The sequence below is a fragment of the Pieris rapae genome, chromosome 10, assembly GCF_905147795.1.
Source record: "Pieris rapae chromosome 10, ilPieRapa1.1, whole genome shotgun sequence".
In the NCBI taxonomy this organism is placed as follows: Eukaryota; Metazoa; Arthropoda; class Insecta; order Lepidoptera; family Pieridae; genus Pieris; species Pieris rapae.
Window position 1 is genome coordinate 7,140,874 of NC_059518.1, and position 12,718 is coordinate 7,153,591.

The following is a 12,718-nucleotide window of genomic DNA, read 5'->3' on the forward strand; positions in this document are numbered from 1 at the left end:
TTCGCTCTTTTCTTGAAGGACCGTAAGTCGAATTAGTTCGGAAATACTTCAGTGGGCAGGTGGTTCTACATAGCGGTGGTGCGCGGCAAAACTGCCTAAAGAAACTCAGTTGTGGAACGATGGATGTCGAGGTGATACGGATGATATTTTGTATTCTGCCTTGACGTCCGATGATGAATTATATTTTAAATAAAATTATATATAGATTGGAAAGTGGCTTCTCATAAAAACGTGTTCATATGGCAAAACTTTTAGCAGCTTTTAATCGACCAGCGACCACATGTTTCATAAAAAATAACTAAATTGAAAAATAGTTGTAAATCGTTGATAGCATTCAAACCAAAAGGCAATTTCACAGAGCAATAAAAACCTAGCCCGCTCGGTTATTGAATAATAAATTGTAAACTAGCCGATTCTCCTACCTCCGTTTAGAAGAAACATTAAATATAAAAACTTTCGACACTTCATTTTGACTATTTCCGCACAGTTATCACCTAGAATCGTAACTTGTGTTACAAACTTTAATTAATACATATCGGCTCAAACTTCTTTGAATAATCTTCAAATATAGTCGAGGCAGTAATGCCATCAACATAATGTTTTCCCTTAGGACTTTAAATACCCTAAATATCGACTGAAACCCCTAAAGTTCTAGCAATTATCTTTTTTCAGAAAACAAAATATTTTTTTAAGTAAGTAAGTAATTTAAAAATTACTTAAAAGAGTTCTTGATTTCTCAAATTTGGCAGGAAACTCCTAAGTCTGTGTCGAGATGATAAAACCGATCCGACTTCAAAGCTATGCAGGTGGCAACATGTTGGCTCAACCGGTCGGTAGAAAAAAGCGCTTTTGCCAACCGCATATGCAAACACCTATTATAATTAAAACGTATAAAGATTAACGAAGCGGACGGAATGTTATAAACGCACGACAAGTTCTAAACCGAATTTGGGAACTGATTCTGCCTTTGAACAGCAAAATTTAATTAGTATAGTGAAGTCAATTGAATTATTTAGTTTAGATATGACTTATGTATGAAATGTATGTACACAAATTGATCACACTTTCCACCTAAACTAAAGCGTTGACATCAATTACAATACTTTAATAAAACCCTGACATACAAAATGTCTTGAAACTTGCTTGGGTACATAATAAATATACGAAGACTACTTATGCGATTTCAATTACGTATAAACTTTGCATATTATAATTGAGTTGTTAATTTAAACATATGTAATATACTTTAGTGTACACATGTATAATGTATATATCACATTAAAATACGGCATAATCTTGTTAATGCACTAAATATTTATATGATTTAAAATGCATCAGATTTCGTTTACCGAATTAATCACGACACATCACGCTTCGTTGAACGTGACAGTTTGTATAAGAATGTTGTTATCCATGCGAATGACCCGGTATTTGCAAATGGCTGTCTGTCAATTATTATAAATATCAATTACGATATAAACTGTTTTATAGTACGAAATTTAAAATAAAAGTCTATGAAATTTATGTATCTGTTAGTTAATATTGTTTTCTAATATTCATCACCTTTATATGTTATTGGTTTCCTATTCCTATTAAATATAGTAATATTTTCATTCACCGTACGAACGTGTGTTACATACTTATATGAAAAGTGCGTCCATTGGGGCACAAATTTTTTTTTTACTGTTACAGGAGGCAAACGGGCAGGCGGCTCATCTGATCTTACACTTAAAATCAGGTGAGCCTCCTGCCCGTCTGCCGCCGTCACCGCCGCCGCCTACGGACATCGGACTGCCAGAAGGCTCGCAAGCGCGCAGCAGGTTCCACATCTTGGTGGTGCACGGCAGAAATTGCCTTAAAGTTTTTTTTATAGATAAGAGGGCAACAACATACCACCGCCCATGGATACTCTCAAGCCGGAAGTGAGAAGAGAGAGAGGTTTTGGATAGTTATTAATAGTAATTTTATGCACGGGTTAATTGAGATTATACGTAACCATTGAATGCAGCAACTAAAAAAATATGATGAAGATGATTAATATTATTTTAATCGCTGTGACCTACGCTCATTTTATAGGTTATCTATATAAATCGAATAAGTTACTTATTATATAAAATACATATAGTATATGTATTTTCAATAAAGATCTGGAGAGAAAATAAACATTTACTACATATATTTAAACAGTAAATCTACAACAAAAAATCAGATAACAAGTACATATTATTAATAGATTCCACAACTATCGTTGGCTAGTTCTGACGTAAATGTTACACAAAATTGTTTAGTCAACCCACGATTCGCGTCTTGCTTGTTTGCGTTAGCGCATCCTGCTATGAGCTTGACAATACAGAAATATTAGTGGTCAGAATAGGTTCGCATAGATCATAGACAAACGAGTTTTAAAGAAATATAACTTACGAGTCTATTAACTATTGGAGATATGATTTATTATTATTATTACTTAATATTATTTAAATACCTTTATGAATCTGTATTTTCCTTTCACAATAATTAAAAGTTTTATCTGCATTTTTATAAATATAGATCATACGTAAGGATGTCACTTTACAAAACCGAGTAGGTAATAAATAAAGAGCAATCATTAAATAATCTCTTGAATTACCGATTACTTAGATTATAATTATCCGAAAACCCTTTCGCCATTAAAGATTCACATCCTGTAATTTGAATGGCCTAATTGCGAAATATTTTATATGAGATGGGTATGGGACAAAGCTTCTGTCAGTGGCTCTGACTGATGAAGCCTCATTCACTTGAAATGATTGAAAGGGTTCCGGTGATCAAATAAAGGTAGGAATGTCGACAGCAGGTCGTATTTTATTCAACCATTTTACTGAAATCCTATACAAAGAATAATCAATTCTTCATGCTACCACGTTTCTAAAAAAACTACCATGAAATTTCACCAGTATTAAATTTTATTTGAATCTTTTAAAGTTTAACTTCTAACGTTTACTTTGGTATTTATTTATTTAAACTACGTTGCAGTAATAAAAAAAATACATTGCAATTACGATCATGAAATTTCTGGAAGGACAACTTAACTTCTGGCTTTCGAGAGATCTCTTCCAGACTATGAGAAAAAAAAAAATAAGATAAGGTGAGTGAGTGTAAATTAATATCGCATTAGTCAAGAAATTACATAAAAAAAATTATGATTCGACATCTATTATTGACCAAATAATGTAATCGAATGCAATTTAATTTCATATCTACTAGATGAAGTTTTCTTAAGTTTTTCTTCTAAAACCCTCAAGTGACTGTGGAATCTAATCAATACGGCAAGCGGTTGTCGACCTCCTACATGTTTACCCAGTCTTTGTCGGCTTGTCAACAACCAACCAGTCCACCCACTAGACAATTTGTATGTATACCATTTAACCATTCAATATAGGTACGTTATAAGTTATAACCACAGGTTTTGATTTGAACGCGTGAAAGTTTTCGTATCTTATCGGCTATCTTAAAATTGTCGGGCGTTGCAGCCGAGTTCCAGTCGTGCTTCATTTATTTTAAATAACTTAGTAATAAATGAAACGAGCTTTTTTAACCAAACTGTAAAACTGCGATATTGTTAAATTTTTTGATTATTATTACGAGGTGATTCTGAAATCAGGTATATGGGAACTGGCAATGTTTTGGTTAATAGTCTGAGCTAGCACACATTTCTGGCTAGATATGAATAGCATTAGTAAATAATTATGATTGAAGCCGGTGTAAATCTTCTAAGTTATTTTTATTAATTCAAAGCTCAATAGTCTTCAAAAAATAAAACGCTATGAAAACCAGTTTAAAACTTGACACAAATTTTCCTCAATTGCTTATTATACTTAATAGATTACCAATATGTTTAAATAAAATGAACATATATATAATTTATATTAAGGCTATGTCTTCTCTATTATAATTTTTTATTCTTCTAAGCAATAAAAGTATAAATTTTTCCATTAAAATTAAACTGTATTCGAATGTGCTATTTCCCATGTTACAATACAATGCATGATTTTCATAATTAATAATTTTAAATGTTTTACATGTAAGTAATGTACCTACAGATTATAGTTATTTTAATATCTTTATTGAACATTGTACATATGTGTTTATTAATGATAAAAAATCTCCCAATCCTACGACTTCAAAAATAGTTCCAGCAAAACTACGGCGTATAAGTTATACATTCCCAATATCATTTCCCAAGGTGGACATTTGTGGACACTTGTTATCTCCAACTCCCGTTTCTGACAGTCATGATAGATAGGTCAGAAAGTATCCAAACAGGATACTACATCAAAGATAACGACATCCTTATAACGTGAAGAATATTTTCTACATTATGAAAGTAAAAAGAAAACCAATTGCCGCTATGGCTTGGGCCGCAGATTTCTGTGTTTGTTTCGTAATATTTTTTCTCACGATGTGTTCCTTCACCGTACGAGCGTTTAATGCGCACATAGAAAGTTCTCGGAGCACAGACGGGGTTCGAACCTACAACCTGACTACTCTAGACACTAGTAAAACAACTGTTTTATTAACCTAGCACATATATTTACAAAAAAGAGCCGGAACAGATATTTCCAAAAATCACCATTTCTTTTCGAAACTTTAGCTCAATCAAAAACATCAAAATCGATCCATCCGTTTACAAGCTATGTCAAAGTCACGTATATTCGTTTTAAAAACTAGTCTAAGAAATTTCAATCTTACTGTGTTTTTGACACAAGTTCGCAAAAACTACTGAGGCGAGCAAGGCAACTTCCCTTTTGGCTAATTAACTATGTATTTAAAATTAATTTTCAAAAACAAAAACTTATCGGCATATTAGAATAAATTTAAATATTTCTACTGCGATATTGGGCCGTTTTCTTAGTCATATCAAAATATAACGTGAATATCAATGGGTGAGTCATAACATCCCTTTCCGGTCATCTAACGTCTTCATACAAATTCATCATGACTAAATATAAATAGGGTCAAACCCTGAACAGAGAATTATGCATTAAAGTTATTCTGTGGTGACTAAGAAGCTTAGATATTTTTTTATCTTTAGTTTTTCTTGATTGCGATTATCAAGCCTGAGGTTAGTTCGAAATCTGGCTATATGCTGATTGATATTATCTATGTATGTAAAACATCTGTATGACGGAGGAAAACTTAGTAAAGAAACCCGTAAAGCCAAAATCGACCTCTTTTTCATAAGTTTTCTTGTTAAGAAAAAGTGATCAATGAAAAAGATGCAGAAATCTGAAGGTCACATCAATATAAGTAAGGTCTTAGTAAGATACACTATTCTTAAATGTTTCACCTGGCAACCCTAGACTACTCATATTTTGCCGGTAGTCGTCGCGACAGACCGAGACGGTATTCGCGAATTGCATACATAATTACTATAATTTATAAGAATTTACAATCGACCGTGAACCCTCTGAATCTTTATTAGTTTTACTTAATATTAATATTATAATTTCTTATATACCAGTACATGCATATGACATGTGAAGAAGTACTTAGGACGAACATTTTCAAAATACAGAAGTTGTCTAAAACTTTTTGCAACTCAGTGACGCTTATAGACTGTCAAGTATAAGTTGGCGTTCCAGTGGCGGCGCCTCCTACAACCCTCTGTGTTGCCACTTTTTTTGTTTAGTTTGGATTGATGGATATTCTTAGATATTACATTAAAGGTAAATAAAAAACTTAATAACAAAAAATTATTTTTTATAGTAATTATGGTCTGTTAGAGGCATTATTCCTTCCATGAATTCTTCAGAGTCATCTGTGTCAGAAGAATCTGAGTCGCTGCTATTCAAATCAATTAAAAATGCTTCCATTACTGTTTCAAGGCGGTTGTCTGTCATACGATAATTATTTTCAACATTTATAACGTGATTACAGTGTTTCTGCCATTCTTCAGCAGTTATTTTGGAAAATGCACTATGGATTCTCTGTTCCATGTTTTCAGAGAGGCCAGTAACATTTGTGTCTGCAAATATTCTTTTGAACGAACTCCAAATGAATTCTATTGCATTAAAGTCACAATGATAAGGCGGAAGTCTTACAGCCTTATGACCATGTTTCTTTAATATTTCATCAATTAAGTAGACATTCTCCTGATTGATTGTTTTTATAATTTCATACAATTCTGCTTTTTTCATGGTTTCCAAGTATGAAAGATTGTTTTTTTTTTATGAAATCTTGCATCTCTTGTTTCTTACTGTTCATTGTCACGCGTTTATTTATTTTAATACAGTGATATGACGCATTGTCCATCACTATTAATGAATTGGGCTCTAAGTTTGGGATAAGCTTTTCTTGTAGCCATTTACTGAAGTTATCTCCATTCATCTCGTCGTGATAATCTCCACTTTTGGTCTTAGATTTGAAACACAAAAGACTATTGGGGATAAAACCTTTCTCACTTCCGGCATTCACTATGATCCATCTCTGACCTTCTGAGACTTCTGTAAGGACACCTTCAGTTTCCTCAGACTGCCAACATTTTTTAACTTTATAGCCAGGGTGTAAATAAGTCTCGTCCAAATAAACGATTGGCCTCGGATTGTCACTCCTTCTATTATTGTCTATTTCTCGTAAAAATCTTGATCGCCAGGCAACAACATCATATCGCTCCATGAGAACCATCCTTTTGGATTTATTCTTTTTATAACTAAATCCCAACTTGTGTAGTATTTTTCTGAGAGATTCTATACTACCCTTGAAATTGATGTCTGCCTTTAGATCACAATGTAATTTTCTGAGAGTAGGGATGGAATTATTTAAATAATAAGATTGGATTTTGCGTCTAATAACACAAAGATCAAAGTCATCCAAATCAGAAACAGTTAATTTTCTTTTTCTACTTTTACCTGGAGTGACTAGTTTTATCGTCTTAGCCTCGGAAGTAGTGTTCTCTGGTGTGGAATTGTCATCACAAGCTGTGGATGTGGAAGGTCCTTGAGCTGCTTGATTAGGGACTTCAGTTCTCGCTGTAAAATTACTTTCCATGATTTTTCCCTCTGAAACTATACGGTTCACGGTTCTTTCAGAAACACCTTAAATAAAACAAAAAATATTTTAAGTTATCCATCAATCACATTTACTTTCAAAAGCAATTATTATTTTTCCCTAAATTTGGGGATATAAATATCACTTTTAACTGGCAATACTTTACCTGTCAAAGCCGCTGTTCGAGCATTCACTTGTTGAAATGGAATAATCGGCCCATTGTTACGTTTCTCCTCTTCACAAAAACGTTTTACAGCTAGAATAATTTCTCTAGCTACACTCCGCACTACTTTTGGCATGTTTCGTAATGATTTTTACACTTTAAAACACAAATTATTAGCACCGACACACGTGAGGCTACCAAGCTGTTAGAACTGTCAACACAACTGTCAAAATTAGTACCTTTTTCTGCCACACGCCAACTTACACATGACAACCTATAGTATCGGTAATTTTGTCACAGACTATAGAACAGAGGTAAGTATCATTATTACGACACGGAATATGAAATTCATGTGTTTGAATGAACAATGACCTATTGGCGGCGATATTCATTTTATTATTAATCCACTACACCACAGACGGAAGTTTTTAAATAATTTACGAAGAAAATTGTAGCATCGCATAAGAATGCGCAATAAAATGTCACTCGTTATGCAAAAACTCGCATCAGACATCGCCATATTTGGAGATTGATCTCGCAGACTATCTTAATACCCCATTTACATTGGCGACGAATAAACCGCACTTCATAATTTACGTATTAAACACGTTAAAGTTGATAAACAGGTTAGGTGCATAATGCTTGTTAAGCTCTATGTAATATATTTTTTATATAACGCGATTTTCCTTAAGCATAAATTTATATTTTTACTGTAAGTTGACGGGATAAAGGCATTTTATACGTCTGTGTAAGGAAATGACTCACAATCGAAAAATATCTACAATCCTTACTTAAAAAAACAAAAACGTATATCGAGCACCTAATAATAATTATTAATAAAAATACATTTACAAATGCTCTAGAAAGGATTAGTATTCTACGCTGGCTTAGACGTAGGCGGTGACTAGTCAGTTTAATAAAAACAAAGTTATGTTAGCGAAAACCTTATCTTAAATTCTGACACGTACAAAATATCTCCAGGGAAATAAGATAGGGGAAATTAATTCAACCGTATCCCGAAGGATGTGTGAAAATAAACTACTACTTGTTATGTGAAGTATTTACTATATTAATATGGAAAGTAGTCCTTTAGGTTTCTTAAAACGTTAAAATTAAACGAACTTTATCTTAATTGGTAATCAAAACTGTAGAATTAACTTTTATCCGGCAAGAAAGTTGATACTAGCAATCTCTATGATAAGATATAATATACATTGCCTAATTCGTCTGTTTAAGGGTGAGTGACGAACAAACTCCACGCAGATGTTACAGGCAATTCGGATTATTACATTTCAAATAGAGCATAAATATTACAGACAAATATAGAATTCATGGTCTTCGGAACTACGCCTAATTGCAAAAAAATTAATCAAGATATTTAAGTTGTGTAAGCTGGCCTGAATCTCTTTACAACTTAGCTTAAGTGGGTAGCAAAGCGCAAAGGATTCGAAAATTATCATACTACATTTTAAAAATATCAAACTATTTGCGCCCCACGGTTTTTTGAGTTACGGTCGCCCCACGGGGGGCTGCGACCTCGACTTGGACTACCGCAGATAGAGAATGCACTTAAAGAGCGGATATATAGTATACAATTTTTTACCATTTGAATCTAGTTTCACTAAATAAAACATACCTATGAGCGAATAAGGTTCGTGTTGGGATTGTATATGGTTTCTCTGCCCCTGGTAAGTATAATTATTATTCATGTCTTTTGTCGATACGATGATAATTTAACAATTACTTGATTGTTTCCGGTAATTACCCGCCTATTCGGAATTCGGATATTTATAAAAATTGCAATCTTGATAATGAAGGAACCGAGATAACAAAAAGCTGCATAACTACGATTAACTACAGCCTCAGGTAGAAAGAACGGTTGTCGGTACGAATCGCCTTTGATGTGAACCAGTAATAACTACCTACCAAAAAGGTTTTCAGTGTATTGTTTATGTGCATCAAATATCATTGTTTAAATTTTAACACGGTAGTAACGTTCTATCTTTGTTGCAGTATATTTTTGTATATTAGATATTTTAAAACATAGTAAGCTGGACCTTTTAAATAATTAACTTCACGTGCAATTATATGATTCTTTAATTAAAATAAATTTTATCAGACCAATAATCATTTATGCGCTCCGCATGATTCTTATTTCTAGCTCTTACCTGAATTTGGTTTTTCTTGTAAATCAATTATCGATAAGATTCCTTTTTTCTCAAAAATATTTTTCACACTGGCACATGATATTTCCGTGTCCGCAGTGCCTAGGGTCACCAAAAATCCAGCAAACAATACAAAATACAATATATGGGTCTGCATACCGAAACCAAAAATCGATTTTCTGTTTGGTGACAATTTCACACAACACACGCTCACAGCCATGTTCTTGCTTTATTATGATATTTATAAAATAAGCTCAACTTATTTCACTAAATACTTTTTAAAATTATAATGCAATACAATTTAAAAACTTTGGACAGTAAACATGCCATTAAACAGGCCCCGACAAATTAACTGCGATCCATGACGGCCGCAGCCCGACTGCGTTGACATAAACCAAATTGAAGCATCAAGCACGCTACAACAGTATCGAGTATCGTTATCGACTAGTCGCTTGTCAGTTTGTCTGTTGTCACTGTTGCTAATTAACCGCATTTTAAACATTTGTATTGTACTATTTACTATACTTAAAAAGGTAACATATTTCAGAATTGCCGTTCAAGACTAAATGTATAGCGAATAACTATAAGTGAATTATAAATCCGACTAAAAATTTATAATTTCCACATCATTGTTTCATGAATCAGTCTACTGCTAAAGTTTAAATTCGATTCATGTAAAATTCAGATCGAGTAAAATCATTAGCAAATGTTAATTTTGCACATCTCTTGGTAGAAGATAATAGGTAACATTGACGGCTTTAGATACTGTCATATGTCAAAATAATAATAAATAAGTATTTTCAAATTCAAAATATGACTGTGAAGTGTTGGTTGACTTTTGTTTGACATATTTAGAATTAATCCCTGAACTCTGAAGGCAGAATTCAGAGTTTCAGAAATAAAACAGCTAATTTATTATTTGTGTTAAACAGCCGGTGCACATTGCACAGCTGTTAATTGTATGAAATAAAATATATAGCCATTTATGTTATCTCTATTCAAAACTAGAGATATTTAAATGCTAAAGTAATAATACTTTGTGGAGTTGCTAATCGACGAACTCTTCTGTCACTCATTTATATAATACATCAAGACTGAAAACGCCGCGAAAATGAGAATTCTTCTTTTAAATACTGTGTCCAATACTTTTGGGAGGAGGTTTTTATCCACTAAAAATGTAAGAAAAGTTACACATTGTATATTTGATATGGATGGTCTATTATTAGGTAAGATAAAACTTAGCCTCCAACCTTTTATTTCATTGGTAAGGTTAAATGTAACATTACATTTGAAATATTACATTATAATACATGTGTTAATCTCTCTAGGATACTAAGCATGTAATGTGTTACAACATAAAAAAATTATAAATTATTTTGAAGCATAAGTTTCATTTCTTTTTCCATAATTTTGTTTCAGATACAGAACGAGTGTATAAAAAGATGATAACCCAACTATGCGCTAATTATGGCCATCAATATACTGATGAATTAATGATGAAAGTTCTTGGTGGAACAGAACAAAGGCTCTCAGAAATCCTCTGCAAAGAATTAAGGCTCCCAATTACTCCAAAAGAATTTAGAGATCAATTATTAGTTTTAGGAGATACTATGTTGGCCAATGCTCCATTAATGGATGGTTTGTATCTTTAGTAAATATCAATTACATTCATACATAAAGTGCTACTCTAGATGTTATTTTGTATAAATTAAATACTTATATGCTTAACACAGTAATACAATCGTAATACAATCCAACCACCATAATATTTATAGTACTTACTAATTTTAATTTGTGAAATTGTAATCAAATTTCATTTGATATTGTAATCAAGTGAGATTAAGTTATCTTATATTATGAGCAAAATTATAAGTTGATGAAACATTGAATATTATAAACTTATAAATCTTATGAAAACTAAGAGTTTCAGCTACAGAAATTTCCTTTAAATATGTAGTATGTCTTAATCAATATAGAAAATATAAGTAAAAATCCTACATGTAGTTAAGGTAGTCCTTTGGGCTAGAAAATTATCAATGAAGTATTCTCTTGCAGGGGCAGAAAGATTAATTCGTCATTTACACACATCAAAAGTGCCATTTGCCTTAGCCACATCATCTAGTGCCCGATCAGTTGACACTAAGATTGCTAGTTATAAAGAATTGTTTAGTTATTTCAATCACATGGTAATGGGCAGTACAGATAGAGAAGTGAAGTTTGGAAAGCCACATCCTGATATATTCTTAGTAGCTGCTGCAAGATTTCCAGATAAACCTGATCCTAGTAAAGTAAGAAACCTTTCATTAAATAATTTAGTGTAGTGTAATAAGTCTGTTAAAAATAAATGCCAATTAATCTATTACCAGACAATGCCAATATGTCATGTTGCCAAAAACTTAACCATTAAATCTCTGATGTGATTTATGCTCAGCTATTTTTATGCTTTAATGCCAAAATATATTGAAATAGCTCTATATTATATTAGTAAAGTAATTTTGGCTTCCAACTTAGTATAATATGTTTGAAGACCCATATGACCCAGACAGCAATAAAAAAATTATTTTTCAGTGCTTAGTATTTGAAGACTCGCCTCATGGTGTGACAGCTGGTATATCAGCTGGGATGCAAGTAGTTATGGTTCCTGACTCTCACTTAAACAAAATGTTAACAACACATGCAACAATAGTATTACCAACACTTGCGAAATTCCAACCTGAAATATTTGGTTTGCCCCCTTTTAAGTGACACTGTATTTATTTTAAGTAGTATTGCATGAAAAATAACAGTTTACATTTGTGACATTGTCTTCCATTTCTTTACTATAATTTTGGATTCATCTATTTTATGAAAATACTTAGGTTGTACTTGTTGTATGTGCCTAAAGTTAGCTTATACTGCTTTTGAATCTGATATTTTCTAAGTTGTATACATGTGGTACTTCAATGCTTATTATTTAATTGCACAAACCACAAATATGATCAAAGCCCACATTTATGCTTTTATTTATACAAACTTTTTAATCTTGTAAATTATAAAAATATTTTATTATGTAAACTACTGATTTTCTTATAAGGAATATAACAAAATTTAATATAGAACCAGTTAACAAAAACCTCTTATAGTTACAATTACATCGTACATCTCTGAGTTATAAATTTGAGTAATTTATAGTGTTATTATTGATTCATGAATACTTTTATTATTACTTTAATTGTAACAAATAATCTATTAAGATTAAGATTTATAACAGTAATTGACTGTTGCCTTTGTACAGTTTATTTAAATGTAATATTTATCTAAGTGCCAGCTTGGTTTATGACAATTAAATAAATGTAACCTATGTGTATTTTTTATTTTTGAATAA

The 12,718-nt window shown here is 32.1% G+C and overlaps 2 protein-coding genes and 1 long non-coding RNA gene across 4 annotated transcripts in view; 1 reads left to right on the top strand and 2 right to left on the bottom strand.

Moving 5' to 3' along the window:
• Positions 1-9,760, bottom strand: part of LOC110993471 (glypican-6) — a 64,102-nt gene extending 54,342 nt beyond the window's left edge. Inside the window, exon 1 of the mRNA XM_022259756.2 lies at positions 9,358-9,760. Coding sequence (XP_022115448.2) covers positions 9,358-9,574 — 217 coding nt within the window. The 5' untranslated portion in view covers positions 9,575-9,760. The remainder of the gene's footprint in view (positions 1-9,357) is intronic.
• LOC123689488 lies at positions 6,825-7,253 on the bottom strand. The gene is made up of 2 exons (XR_006750455.1): positions 7,193-7,253; positions 6,825-7,073 (listed from the first exon to the last, which is right to left on the bottom strand). It is a non-coding gene; the product is annotated as an uncharacterized LOC123689488 (long non-coding RNA).
• A 430-nt stretch (positions 9,761-10,190) lies between the features above and the next one.
• On the top strand, positions 10,191-12,676 carry LOC110993473 (probable pseudouridine-5'-phosphatase). 2 transcript variants are annotated; one of them, XM_022259759.2, is made up of 4 exons: positions 10,191-10,531; positions 10,774-10,992; positions 11,410-11,642; positions 11,923-12,676. In XM_022259759.2, exons 2-4 carry the CDS (start codon positions 10,797-10,799, stop codon positions 12,097-12,099), a joined length of 606 nt encoding a protein of 201 aa, XP_022115451.1. In that variant the 5' UTR covers positions 10,191-10,531; positions 10,774-10,796; the 3' UTR covers positions 12,100-12,676. The 2 variants fall into 2 exon arrangements, with proteins under 2 accessions (XP_022115451.1, XP_022115450.2); XM_022259758.2 differs by having other exon boundaries at positions 10,191-10,580; positions 11,923-12,675.
• The last annotated feature ends 42 nt before the right edge of the window (positions 12,677-12,718 follow it).

Coding starts and splice junctions, on each gene's coding strand:
- LOC110993473 (XM_022259758.2), top strand. CDS start 10,466: ATGAGAATTCTTCTTTTAAATACTGTGTCCAATACTTTTGGGAGGAGG. Junction 10,581..10,773: donor TATGGATGGTCTATTATTAG/GTAAGATAAAAC, acceptor ATTTTGTTTCAG/ATACAGAACGAGTGTATAAA. Junction 10,993..11,409: donor CAATGCTCCATTAATGGATG/GTTTGTATCTTT, acceptor ATTCTCTTGCAG/GGGCAGAAAGATTAATTCGT.